This window comes from Vicugna pacos, chromosome 14 (genome assembly GCF_048564905.1).
Source record: "Vicugna pacos chromosome 14, VicPac4, whole genome shotgun sequence".
Taxonomy (NCBI): Eukaryota; Metazoa; Chordata; class Mammalia; order Artiodactyla; family Camelidae; genus Vicugna; species Vicugna pacos.
In genome coordinates this window covers 65798933-65813718 of record NC_133000.1, presented here as the reverse complement: position 1 = coordinate 65813718, position 14786 = coordinate 65798933, and the positions used below count along the sequence as shown (strand labels likewise).

The 14786-nt window shown below is 41.8% G+C and overlaps 1 protein-coding gene across 1 annotated transcript in view; it reads right to left on the bottom strand.

Moving 5' to 3' along the window:
* Positions 1 to 14786, bottom strand: part of ITGBL1 (integrin subunit beta like 1) — a 163481-nt gene that overhangs the window by 14081 nt on the left and 134614 nt on the right. The window contains exon 8 of the mRNA XM_015242695.3: positions 8279 to 8395. Coding sequence (XP_015098181.2) covers positions 8279 to 8395 — 117 coding nt within the window. The remainder of the gene's footprint in view (positions 1 to 8278; positions 8396 to 14786) is intronic.

Below are 14786 nucleotides of genomic sequence, written 5' to 3'. Positions count from 1 at the left end.
ACGGTACACATGAGTAAGCCAAGGCAAAGAGAGCAAATAATCTGCCCAATTACTACAACTAGGAGGAAATAGAGCCAGAATCCAAGTCCTGACCTGTCTGAATATGAGGTTCATGCCCATCCTGCTGTGGGCACTGTTCCCTCAGCTTAAAAAAAAATGTTACTTCTATTCACTCATCTTGCTGGAAAAATAAGGGGAGTGTATGTGTGCACACACACACACACACACACACAAGCAACCAAACATATCACAGAATGTAGGCAAAACATCAAAATACCCAAAGAAGATTAAAAAAAATCTAGATGCAAAAAAAAAAAGTCTTACCCATCAAAAAAAAAAAAAAAAACCCTGGGGAGAAATACAACAAAATTTTACCAGATGTTCAAATTTTATTCTTCATATTTTTAAGTTTTTTTAAATGTTGAAAATTATTAATGTAAAATATTTTCCTGATATTTGAGATTTAAAAGTAAAATAAATGGAAGTTAAATAATGTAGATTATATGATAAATGAATAAATAGTTTGAAAAAAATCCTTCCCAAGGATGGAGCCAAGAGCAGGTGACAAAAAGCTCTGATGTAAGAAAGTGAAATAAATCTATTCCTTCGAAATAGCAAATATTTTCACTCTGCCTTTGCTTAGCCTTCCCAGGCCTAAAATGTTCTTCATATCCAATTTCCACACATCTAAACACTAGCTGTTGAAGTTCCAAGTCAAATGTCAACTTCAGCTTGAAGAATTCTCTGATCTAAAGCTCTCTTTCTCGCTCTCTCTCCCCCCTTATTTGTGACTCCTTAATTTATAATTTATTCAAAAACCAGTTTTTAAGCATCAGCCTTTGTCCTAAGCTTGAGGAGACAATAAATAATTTGGGGGAGAGAGAGAGAGTTTGATCAGATCCATGAGCACCGAACAGAATGGGGGGAAAGAGACACCAGGACACTACAATGTCATGACGTCGTAATGGAGGGAGGTACTGCGGTATGGAGGAAGTATAAAATAATTTCAGAAAGGCTTCCTAAAAGAGGTGGTTTGAAAGCATGGTGAAAGAATGGGAAAAAAATGATGAGTTATTCAGAAAAAGGAAAAGAAGTTCAGGTAAAAACAAAACAAAACAAAATCATAATACAGCCAAATTTCTCCATCTTTATTGTCCTCTGTGAAGATGGCATTCAAGACAATTGGTACTACAAAACATAGGCTCCCCCACCCATCCGATTGCTCAAACCAGGAACCTGGGATCCACCCTTCATTCTCCCCTGCCCCTTGCTCATGTCATTCAATCATGAGTGTCTATAAATGCCGTTCTTACTCTCAAGGCGGGGTGGAGCAGGGCACTCTTCTTAGTTCAGCTGAACATTTAGAGTGACACTTGACACTGGTCTCCTTAGAAGGATACAGGATAGGCTAGGAACCACATCCTGGAAGCACGACAATATCAGACTTTCCTGTCCACGGATGTTCTTGAGGATGATGGCTTAACACAGTGGTCTGGGGAAAATCTTCTCTTCAGATAACACAGCTCAGATGCACAGAGACGACGTCTGTGTGCACAGATGTTGAGGCTTCCCTGGCTTGCAAGAATGCCCCATAGGAGCCAAAATCTCTTCTAATGATTCCTTAAGCAAAGCTTCCAGAAAACCAGCAAGGGACCTGCCTGCTGGCATGAGAGTCACAGCACTCATGGAAGCTGAAAAGCACGGCATTCCCATAAGACACTCATAGTTCATTCTTAATCCCTCCAAATCCAGCTGAAATTCATCAGTCATGGGTCACTATTACCATGGGCAACGTTGCCTGGTAACGTTGGCATCTACCATCTTCATCTGTTTTCAGGGAGTTTAACAGCAAAGTAAAAGGTTTTGTTAGCCTGTTGTCTCTCTTGTTTCTAATACACCCAATGTGCCCAAGTTTTTCTCCAGTACACCCAAGTTCTTCCATTCTTACTGCCCTCCATCTAGCTAACCGCCTTCATTGCTCACCAAGACTCATCTCCTAACACCTGTACAGACTCACTAACCCCGCAAACACACACTCCTGCCAGCAATCCATACTTCACCAGGCAGCCAGAGGTACTTTTTAAACAGAGAGATCATACTGTTGCCTCATTTAAATACTTTCTATGGCTTCCTGCCATCCTTTAAGTGAAGAACCAAATCATTAACGTGGTTTACAAAATCTGTCCTACCCTTCTCCTCTTTGTTTGCTCATCTCCAATCATACAGGGTTTCTCTCCAGTTCTCAAAAATCCCCAGAACATGTCACCCTCTCTTCCCCATGTGCCTCCCTCGGCACACTGCTCTCGGTGACCCCTGTGTCACACTCACCTCCCCTCACCTGGTTAAACTCCATGCACCGGATTACCACCCAGTATGGCAGTCAGGATGCTCGGCTGATTAATACACGCCAAAGCCCTTTATGCACCATATAGTTATTACCAGGCATGGCGACATGAGTGAAGACTTCCGCAGGCGCCAGTCCCTGTCAAGTTCCCCTGTTGTGTTGGTTCCCACTGAACTTAGTGCTTCTCCTTTCAGACCATTCACCTCATTGTCCCTCCTTTGTCAAGGTCTGCCCTTCAAGCTTCATCATAAACTCCCAGAGACTCTCCACTGAGTCTCCAGTGCTGGCAAACAGAGGGGGCTCAAAAAATAGATACTGAATTAAAGAAGGAAGAAATGATTATTTCCATTTCAACCATGCAGAATTTGGAGGAATTTCCATATGGAAGTATTCAATTGGAGTTTGAAAAGAAGCGTAGGAAGCCAGGGAGAATGATGCTAAGAAATCATCTTGACAGACACTGATCAAAAGATAAAAGAGGAAGAAGCTGAGACTACAGGAGGACCACAAACAGGAAGCAGAAAAGATGTCCAAAGGCCATTTCTAGAAAAATGCTAAGGTTTATTGGTGAGCTCTGAGAGACGGGCAAGCAAAAAACGAAGTGGTTATGAGATGTGAGAGGAGAAACAGGGAAGGTGTTTCTGAGGCCCAGGGAGGAGACCGTGTCAATGGGGTTTCAGAGTGGAGTGACCACAACCTGGGGCTAAAAAGTGGTCACAGAGAATGAGAACCGAATGCCACCCCACATTTGGGCAACTAGGAGTTATAAATAACCCTAGGAGTCAGTGATGTGGAAGAGTGGGAGACAGCCAGTTTCCACGGGTTTAAGACGAGACCAAGAGGAGTATGAGCACACAGGGCAGAGGTAAAGGCTTTGAGGGACCCAGAGTGTTCAAGGGCAGGTGTGTGTCTGAGGGGTGGGGCAGGCCGTGCCACAGACTAAGTACGCCATATGCATTTGCTGATTAATTATTACTATGTGTTATATACACGATAGGATATTACTAAGTAAGATGTTCTTCTGCAGATGGATATTTGTAGATGGACTGAGAAATACAGAAACTTTGCCCATGCACATTGTGGTTTGAACCCTGACGGCCAGTGTCTTGTTACGTGTGCTCCTCCGTGCTTGCAAATCCATGAGAAGCTTCCCCAAGGAAGGTGCGCTGCTAAGTAAGAGCCACTAAAAATACTTTTGAGATGCACGTGGCCACTTTGATTTGGTAGCTCAGCATCAAGTGTGAGTGAAAGACTGCTTTAAGAACAAAAGACAGGAGAAATCATCCATGCCACCCCAGACTGAAGACCGGACGTCACTGTTCTGAATAAACTGCTATTACAGAAGAATTAATTAGCAAACATGAAGCTCCCTTCCATGTCCCATAGCATTTACTGCAAACCACAACACAGAATTCCACCGAAGCTGGCTATATCTGACATACTCTCTGTATGCATATGAACACTAATGATAATAATATCTAATTAAATGTAATTAAATAGAAATATAAATTATATATAATTAATTTAATAAAAATTACTAAATTTTATAAAAATGTAAATAAAATTAAATAAAAATAATAAAATAAAAGATACATGTAATTAGGTATTATTATCATTAATCAGTGTTATACGCAGATAGAGAGGGTGACGCAAGTGATGGGAACGAGCCTGAGCACTTTACATGCACTAACTCATTTCATCTCACCATAGCCCTACAAGAAAGGCATATCATAACCATCTTTTAATGGTGAGTAATGGGGGTTATGTACATGACCTCTGGTAACACTGGGAGTAAGTGGTACGGCCAAGGGTGGAACCAAGAAAGCCTCATGTCTCAGTCTTGACTACTGTACTGTGCTGCCACTGACATGTCTAAATACTAAAGACATCTACATGAACATTCATGAGAGGAACTTGTGATCTCCTGATCAACTGGTTTAGTGTGCTGAAGACGTTAGTGCTAAAATTTTCACAGGTTCAAGCATGTTAATTCTCAGTACGTGTACTGTCATTTCTTTCCAGAGAACATTTAAGACACAAATTAAATCCAAGACTACAAGCCAGGGTGCAAATAATTTCTGCCATAAAGCCGTGCTCAGAAAACAGAGGAACTAAAATCACAGCCCCTTGATTAACTGTCTTAAAGAAATCGTCATTTGAGGCCAAGAGCAAAACTCACATGGGAGGTGATGTTTCCAGTGAAAACATGAATCACAGTTGATCCCTCTTATTTGAAGATTCCATATTTGAGAACTTGCCCACTCGTTAAAATGTATTTGTGTCCCCAGAAATCAACCTTCACGAAGCTTTCCAGGTCATTGGGGAACACAGGCCGAATGGTGAAAAAACAGAGTTGCTTCACTTGCCCAGCTGGGGTCAAAGAAGGTCATGCTCTGTCGTCTTGTTTCCGCTTTTATGCTGTAAACAAACGTCCTTTCCCCAGTTTACTTTGTGCCATACTTTCCACATTTTCGTGCTTTTCATTGGTGATTCTGATGTTTTATGCAGCCCCTAAGTATGGGCTGAAGTGCTCTCCAGGGTTCCTAAGTGCGGAAGGCTGCCACAAGCCTTATGGAGAAAATCTGTGCACTACACAATCTTTGTTGCGGCACGAGTTATGGGGCTGTCGGCCGTGAGTTCAATGTTAATGAATTAACTATACACATCACAAGGTGCCTTTGCATAGAAACACACATAGAACAAGGTTATGTATTGATTAGTTAATGAGAACACTGCCACCAGGGGCAGGACCCAGACCCATCCTCCCTCAGGAGCAGTGAGTCCGTATTCTCTGACTGCGTGTTCACCAGGACTTTACAGACCATGACCACCACCATCACCAAGAGTAGACAGTGTCTTGTTGCGGGACACTAAACAGAGCGTCGGTGTGGACTGGAAATTATGTGCAGCTTTTCTAGCCAGATGCCACTCAGGAGACACATGAGCCGGGGACATCTCTCCCTCCTGGGACTGTCCCCCTCCAAGCAATAGGACTGACTGTCACAGTGAAGATTCACCAGTGAATGACAAGGAAAGCAAGAAACTGCTCACTGGGATGTGTACAGACGTGCGCCCAGGCCCTAGTGAAGCATCTGGGGCGGAATTCAAGGCTCCACACTGTCACCTCAGATGAAGTAGGAGAAGGTAAGTGAAGCAAATCATTATTACCTCCAGTCATTTAACTCACTGGCATTATTCTCACCCCAAACCTCTCAAGGACATTATTTGAATATCAAAGGGAAATTTAAGAATAACATAAAATATTTTCAAGCAAAATTTCCAAGGTGTGTTTCCTTTATATCCTTGACAAGTGTTCCGAGATCTTTTGGTCCATAAAATGTTTTTACTACGATTTCAAATGTGCAATTAAAGGCACAGGTGCTTTCTTAGAGCTGGCTGCTGAAAGTTAAGAAGAAGCACCGAGAGAACCCATCTAATTCCAGGGATGACAGATGCTGTGCTAGTCTGCTTACTGTTTGCTGGCTGCCGGCAGACACACAGGAGCAGCAGCAAAGTTTTCCCCAAACCTGAAGACATACTCGTCCTCTGATAATTACGTTCCGATAGCATCTCTGTTCAGTAAGATGAGCCGGCTCAGAATTAATCTCTAAATGTGTGAGCAGCAAGAACCTCCCAAATCGTATCAAGGCTGTCCCAGGAGGATAGGGTGCATGAGCACATCCTCAGCTATTGCCTAATTTATTGGGCTACATCCTGTATCCAACCAAGGAGAGGTCAGGTTGGGTTGGATGGTCGGCAACATCTAGTGTTGCAGGAAGAGAACGTGCCGGTATGTCTTCTGCACTATCCAGAGAGGACAGTCGACCGCCCGACATGGGAGCTGCGGTCCTTCTGCAGGTCATGCCCCAGCAATGTTGTCCTTACTGCTTTGATGCCTTCCACTTGGTGCCCTCTGGGTTCTCGGCCCCAAGGTTTTCTCCAGCCACGGAAGCCTGCTCTGATCATGTACTGGGGAGGGATGCATATGGCAACGGAGTTAATGTGTCCTAGAAGCAACCCTGAGCCAACGACCAATGGATATGTAAGAACTGTGTGCTTTACTCAAGCTCCTAGACTTTCATCCCCTGTATGGGGGTGCAGCCCCAGGTGACCCCAGCAGTAACTGGGTGGATGGCACTATCTTAACTGGCTGCCTCCCCTTCTTGTTACACTTTCCACTTTCCTACCAGAAACTCCTTCCACTTTCTGATGAATTACTTGAATCCAAATCCTTATCTCAGAATCCTACTTCTCAGAGAGTTTCTTTACAAAGAATTCTAGTCTCTGGGGCAATTATATTCCTCTTTGTATATCGAGTAACTGGTGATCTGGTTTGTACATTGGTCTTTTACCAGCTTGGCTAATGGAAGTCAGTTCCCCCTGGGGCACAGACAACTCTGGGTAGACAGACAAATACAGAGTGTAGACATGCATAGTCAAGGATGAGTCTAAAAAATTATCACTTTGTGAGAAGCTTCTCACTCACCTAGTAAACATTTGATCTCATCTAACAAGTAGACAATAGAAATTTGTTTGCATCTTTGATTTCCTCCCCAAAGTTGGAGAGAGAGATTCATTGTGGGAAGAGGAATTTATAATTTAATGGGTATGTAGATGTAACATACAATAGCTACTGCTTAACAACAACAATAAAAAAGATTACTATCTGTTTAAATATTTCTGATAACTAACACTAGTGAAGGGAGAATCTAAGCTAAAAATAATATTGACATGAAGTCAGAACAGTTTGATGTCTCTCTGGGGAAAACGGTGGTTTAGAGAGAACTCTGCAAACTGACCTCCACAGCTCCAACCCTGGGTCTGCCACTTTTCAGTTACGGGACATTAACGCCTCAAACCTCACTCACTTTTCCATCTGTGAAATGAATAAAGCAGGAGCAACCTCTGAGGATGGCTGTCATGGGAACAGCAAGCGATAAACCATCCGGCCCAACAGTTATTAAAAAGGGGCTTTTTCCCTTGGCTCACAGAGAAGGAAAGAAGAAAATATTTTTGGTCACCTTCCAAGTGTTATATAGTTGGTTAGAGAGAGAACAGCTGGATGGACACACACGGATGTCAGAGAGATGATAAAAATAGATGGTGTGCCAGCCTTCCATCCACCGTACATGCATTTGAGGGCTCCCCCCCCAAAATAATAGTGCCCAGATGCATCATGGTGATTATCTTAAAGAGATACAGTTATATTCTTTTAGTATGATTGCATGTCTAGTTCACCTCCATTGTCCTGGAAACCTGGGAGGAGCTGTAATCGGAACGCACCCTCTCTACAGTGTGAGTTCTCGCGAGACTGAAATACAAGCATCATCCCTCATCACCCCTCTTCTTCCCTGGCAGAAGCTCAGGTGGGCACTGTCACCATTCTACCTCTGGGTCTCTCGTTTCTGCTGTGTTACCCTTGTGACAGCCTCCCGTCTGCCTCATTCTTTCTTTGCACCATTTATGACTTTCTGTAAACTCTTGTTTGGATCTAAGAGCCGTCATGGAAACGGAGTTCCAGCTCTTGTGATGGTGTAATTCAGCTTGAGGTGTAAGCTTGAAGTGCTTTTTTTCCTCTCCAGTTTCAGGCAATACTTACCTCCCCTATCAGTTTTCATTAGTAGGATAATAAAAGTCATTTTAAACTGTTCAGTTGTAGCAAAGCCTTTCATCCTCTTCAAAGGACTTGGTCTCAACAATCTTTTATCAATAGCGTTCTGTGTCCCTTGACACACATACACATGGACTAAATCAGTGGTCCGAGAATACTGAGGTCATGCCAAACCCACCGAGATACTGCTCTGAGGTCTACTTGTATGTTGCCTTGTGTTTATCCTTTTGTAACAGAATTTTGTGTAAGAAAAGGAGCAGTGGGATAAGAAAGGTGGGGGAAGCAGGCTGCAGGCCGGGAGCAAGGCTGTGAGGAGGGCTCACCTCCGCAGACCACGCCGTCCAAGTCCTCACAGCGGCGGTTGTCACACTCGCACGTCTTGCCGTACACCCTGCTGTCCCCTGGCGGGTAGCAAGTGCATTTGCCACATTCGCACTTACCTGCAAAACACGAAGAGCGCACACTCATTAGGAGACTCAGTATCAGTCAGGAGACTTGCCTTCCCTTTTAAAGGAAACAAGCGTCCTGCCGGACCCAGATGTCCTGGACCAGTTCTAGCCTGTGTCCAAGAACAGCTCAGCAAACCCCTTCCCGACCCTCCCTGGAGGTCGAGCACGAACGCCGAGGAGGTCGGGCGGGAGCTGAAGGGACAGCGGCCGGCTCGTAAGTCGTTCCTGTCTGCCACTTTCCACTTTCTGTTTCACACGTTTTTGAAGAAGAATTCAATCATTAAACTCTCTGGGCATTTCCTATTGCACTTATGATGAGACCATTTAACATAATGGAGTCGATTTTATATATTTTGACATAATTGGACATAATGTGACCATTTAACAATATTTTTAGTTTGGGTCTGTCTGCCACGTAAGAAAAAAATGCTCATAGGTTCATTTCAACCTGATATTTTGGTGATTATTTGGCATTAACATCATTGTTCATAGAACTGATTTTAACACACAACACATGTCAGAGTGCATGCCCTAAATATCTTTATTGTTCTTGACCTAGAGTTGAAGAGGATGAACATTTCTGGGAATGAGTTCAGTTCACAGTTTGGGGATTTCTTAACTATTATCATTATAGATTGTCATTTTTCGTGCTGGAACCATGCCTCAAACACTATAGTTTCTTCCTCAGTTCCATCATTGTGCTTTCAGAAGACCACACATGGAGCAGCATCGTCACCATCATTCTACTAAGCAGGAAATGGAGACATATTGAGGCCAGGACATTTTCCATGATGAACCGGCTCTTAAAGGGATAGATCAAAAATGTATATCCATTCTCATTAAAGTCTGTGCATCTAAACATTAAGCCATACTGTATCTTAATATACTCAAAATGCAGCACCATGAGGCTGGATGAGAAAGTAAATGTCTTGTTTTCGGAGGGATTGGTACTGGTTTGCCAGAAATTCAGCTGAGTGACTGCTCGGAGACATCTGTTACTCTCCATCATTATCCCAACCATTGTAATTACACACCCACTGCAATGATCATAAGATACTTCAGGGCTGACCCTGTAATGTTGTTAGTCATTCTGTTGCTGCATTTGTATCTTGTTAAAGAAATTCGGAGCTGGTATCTGATGGAAGAAAGAAAAATTGGTATTTAGAATCATATAATTTCCGAGCTGTAATTAAAGATAATCTAATGCAGTGACTCATAATCTTTACTGGCAGCAGTGGCGGGGTCACGATCCCTCTGAGAATCTGGTGAAAGATACAGCAATAGATGGTGCGGCGCTGGCTGTCCTACAGCCTGTCTCTCCTTCTACTTGGAGGCAGTGCCAAGTTCAGCAGGAGGCAGGACCTCCCTCATCCCCCAGTGATATGCCCTTTTCCTACGGAGCAGGGCACACGGAGCAGGGACACCCCAGCCATTCCTGGCCAGGGCTTGGATTTCTGAGGCTGAAAGCAAGGCCCAGGGTCTGCGGCAGAGTGGCCAGTTCACCAGCACAGCAGCAACTGTCCGGGGCGGGGGGGCTAGGCCCACAGAGGCTGGCCTTCAAAGTGACGGCCAGCGGGGCTGGTTCTTGGCAGTGCCTTGTTTCCCCAGGGCGCTGCATGAGTTGATTGTCCAAGCTGGCGTTCCGAGTCATTTTAAACCCTTCTAATAAAATACTTTTGCCTCCCAGTTAATGAAGTCAGTTTCTGCTGTTTGCAGTCAAGAACCCTAACTGGAAGACCCCAGACTTCTTCCTGAAAAAAAATATACCAGCCATTCATTTATTTTTTATAAGAAGTCAAAAATCCATGACTTTCTACCATTTATTGGATGGATGAGGAAACTCAAGGATGCTCAGGCCGAATGACTTGTCTCAGGCCAGCAAAGTAGACATGAGCAGTGCTGGTACTAGAACCCAGATTTCTGAGCCCTGGTTATCTCCTGGTGTGCAGAAACACACCTGCACTCTCATGGGCAGACATGTGAACGACAACAGTGACCCAGACTGTGGACAGAGGCAAACTACAGGACTGTCAGTGGTGTGGCCGCGTATGATTAAATAGTCCGTGGCGGACAGATGCTGGAAACGTCAACCACATCATTCCTGAGAGGTAATACACTCCCAGTTACCAAGACAACATCAGTTTTTAAACTTGAGGGCATGTGTCTTCGTGGTGACCACTTTATCAACATTTTAGGTGTACAGGAAGTTTCCTGAATATGTATTATTGATTTCTTTGAAAAGGATGAACTAACCACCAGCAACTGTCTTTAAATACCTACATCTCACTGGTTTCATTTTCTTTTCTTCTGAGAGTCCTCTTTTTGCACAGTCTTAACCTTGACAACTGTCTCAGGCGTTAGACTCTGCTTTCTCCTTTCCCACTGTCTTCAAACTCGTCTTTTTAAGATTTCCTTGTCAGGGCGCACAGCCGTCGAATCAACAGTAATGAGTTACTCTATGCAAGATAAGGAGCCACCAACATACACAAGATGAACACCATCCCCAATCTCACAGATTGACAGACAGGAGAGCATCCGGGGTAAACGCACGCTCCACAGGATGTTAATGACCAATTCAGTCTTCTCTTCGCCGTCACCACCAATAATAGGGTGGTGCATTTGTGAAGAAGTAAAAATCTGAAATTTTCAGGCACTGCATGGTAGATTGCGGACCTGAACTTCAACCATTAAAGACTGAAATCACCTCCAGAAGCCATAGCTGAAAACACACATACACACAAATCATTTCTACCCTCTACACACACATTGGAGGTATTTAGCTGGAGAACGATCTTAACCTCCTTCAAACTACACCATAAAGAAAACACACGTGTTCTTGATCAAGAATAGAGTCAACCAGGCTTAGCAACCTGTGCAATATCTGCATTAATTTGTTCACTCCCTCAGTCATTCAATCAACAAACACATTTTGAAGATCAACTACTGGGAAAGTATGGTGCTAGATACTGAAGACATAACATTAAGAAGGACATTTAAAAACTTTTAATAGTGGAGGGAAAATAGGTAAAATTCACGAGAACACACACCCTATAAGGTGAGAGAAGGTTCCTGGCAAAGCTGACCGGGAATGAGTCTTACAGGGTTTATTAAATGTTAATCAGGCAAATAGGAAGGAAAATAAATTTTATGGTAAAGATACAATGAAAAGGATGGGCTCTGACTTTAATAAATCTGGATTTTAATCTTGGCACATTCACTGTTAAATGTGAGTCCTTGGAAAAGTAAGTTAAATCCCATTGATCATGGTTGAGGATGAGAGTAATAATAATACTGATCACATAGGGTTTATTGTACAGGCTAAATGTTACAGCGCACGGCAAGCACACAGGACAGGACCTGACACATAGTAAGTGCTCAAGAAATAATAGACATTATTATTTGTGTTTTTATAATAAAAACATGTTGGGAGGCTTGAATTTCAATTACTCACATAAAACCCATTCCTTTCCTTTATCATTCTGTTTCCCCCTCCACCCCCCCAAAATACACCCTGTATTTCCTGACCCAGAACGAGATTACTGAAGAAGAACCATTTCATCAAACGCACCTGCCAGCAGGGTAACAGCAGGCTCACGCTCTGCAATCGTGTTTTCTTCCACTTTGTATAACGGCAAAAACCACACTTGCAGTACATGCTCAATAGCCGAAGAGTAATTAGAGGCTCACATAAAACAGAAAAGAGACTAGCACTTTACTAACACAGTCCTCCTTGGCCTAAAATAATGGGTTTACCATAGCAACCTGATTGCACTAGAAAAAGCTCCTGCCAAATGCATTCTAAGTTCCCTTGAAATTTCTATGAGGAAGAATTAAACACTGGAGAACTATAATATTCTGTACCATTTCATCTAAGTACAAACATTTCGTGTGTGTGTGAGAATAAAGTAATCTTCCACCAGACGTTTGAAAGTGAAGACGCACCTTTCACCTTCCATTTCAAAAGGAGCAGTGAGGCTTCTTATAATTCAGGCCACACTGACATTACATTTGCCAGCCCAGGAAGGGTTGCTCTTGACTTTTTAAAACATGGAGAAATGTCAGTCTTTCTGTTTGTGTTTTCTCAGTATACAAGGATTAAAGTAATCAGTCACAGATCTTTGTGAGGAAGCAAGACATTTAAGCGCATGTTGTACTGATAAAATTTCCTGTTGTTTACCCTGGAGGGTCCAAGATTGAAAACGGGATGCGGAAGCACTAGGCTTCACTTTTCTCTCAAGGTTTTCCAAGGTATTGAACAGAACATCACAGAGGCGGTCTATTAGACCCCTAACTGAGATTATCTCATTACTTCAAACTTAAGATTCGTTTCTATAACAACAACTAAAATTACTCAAGATTCATTTATTTCTAACAAAAAATGTATAAACCAGGTAGCGATATCGCATGCATTTACACTTACATCACACACATTACATTTGTATTACACACATTCTGATACAACTCAGAAACTAAGTCATAGACCCAAGGTTAAAAAGTCGGCAAATGACTGAGGTTGTAAATGTGGAACTCAAGTAATTAATCAATGTGGCCTATCCTGATTTGGCCAATATAAATTAGAAAAAGAATCTCCTCCTTCCTACTGGGTAAGCCCATTGACTGGACGGTGGCCAGTACCTTGCTTCTGACACAAGGTTTTGGGGTTCTGGAAACAAAAATCCTGTCACATCTGGCCCTATGCTTCTATGCTTGATATTGAATTAGTGATTCCATTCTAGGTCATAAATAAGCACATGCAATGTAATTCACCACGAAAGACTCTGCGGGATAAATGTCAAAAGATAGACACAAACAACAAATGCTATTCACCAGTGAAAGAGAGTGCTGTGGTTGATACAATCAGAGAAGCATTTCTATAGAACATCTCTTGAAGATAAACCATACCTGGTCAAAAAAGGGACAGGGTGGAATCAGGCCCCAGTCAGTTTAAAATTTTTGCTTGGTGTTGTCACTTTGAAAAATTCAAAGTGTGAGTAAATATATCACTTCCTTAATACACATTTCAGGAGTGCTAATGAAATTGATTTGAAACAAGTATGGACTTTCTTCCCACATCAGGGATAACTAGAAAATTTATTTTACAAGTTGAACAATGAAATCCATCTAACAATCAATAATACATTTCCATCAATAACAAACTAGTCTTTCAAAATTAAGAAAAAATACACCATAAAGCAATCTTTTCTACTGGTAACATTTTTTATTATTCTTTGTTTCTGAATCTACTGGTATTGATTGCCCCAAATCATAAAACATTTGAAAGGACATTGTGTATATGTGTAAGTGTATATATACACAAGAATAAGAAAGTAGTCTTTGATAAGAGTTAAGAGGTTGTGCTCTGGATTCAGACAGACCTAGGATAGAATTTAATATCTACCACTTACATGTTCTATAATCTTAGGAAATAACTAAAGCTGCCTATTTAACAATTTTCAAAATTGGGAAAACCTACTTAATAAGTAACTTTAAATAGACTAAAATAGAAATATATATTTTTAAGTATTACTGTTTAGATTTCCTAAGTACCACTGTGATATTTGTTTGTGGCACAGTGTTTAAACATTTTTAAAAATAAATAAATGTATAACTTAAAGAGTAAATGGCTTCCACAAATAGACCCACACGCAATTTAAATAAATGTAAGTAGTGTGCCATTTTTTCACAGCTAATATGTTTCTCCCTCAATATGAATGTCCACTTCCTTTTATTTTTTTTTTTTTTGCCAGTAACATATTTCAGTAATACTACTTCTTTAAAGAGTATTTTATTCTGACACATTATTTTTCAACAAAATCCTGTTGCACCTGAAAGTCCTATCTCCATTTTGTCTCTAGCCTCAGAAATCATTTTTAACTAGCAAAAAGTCAATGTATACAATTAAGTCAAGGCCTCCTAAGGCAGCCTGGATTTAAGTGGCCACAGTCCTAGAGAGAAAGGGAACCATGGGGTAGTGAGTTCTACCCACTGTGCAGATAATCCCCTCCATGCATTTGTCAGGCCTGAAACCCTTCAGGACAAGAGGATGAAACATTAAGCAGGAAGCAGCATCTAAAAGATGAATCAATTAAACAGAGCTTTTATTTTTTTCATCTGGCTGGAAAGACAGTACTTGGAACTCACGGACCTTTGAGAAAGAGGGCACTGATAAATATCACATAAACATCCCAGGTTTTCACTTTAGAAATCATCTTAATGCCTGATTGGACTGAGGTTATTATCTGCCCTTGTACACAGGCCTGTCAGAAAAAAAAAGTAAATAACCTTTTCAAGGAAGATAACATCATTCACAAAATTCTACCAATTTTATTAAACAATATTGATACTTAATTAAAAAAACAGGTATATTGTATGTCAAGAGACA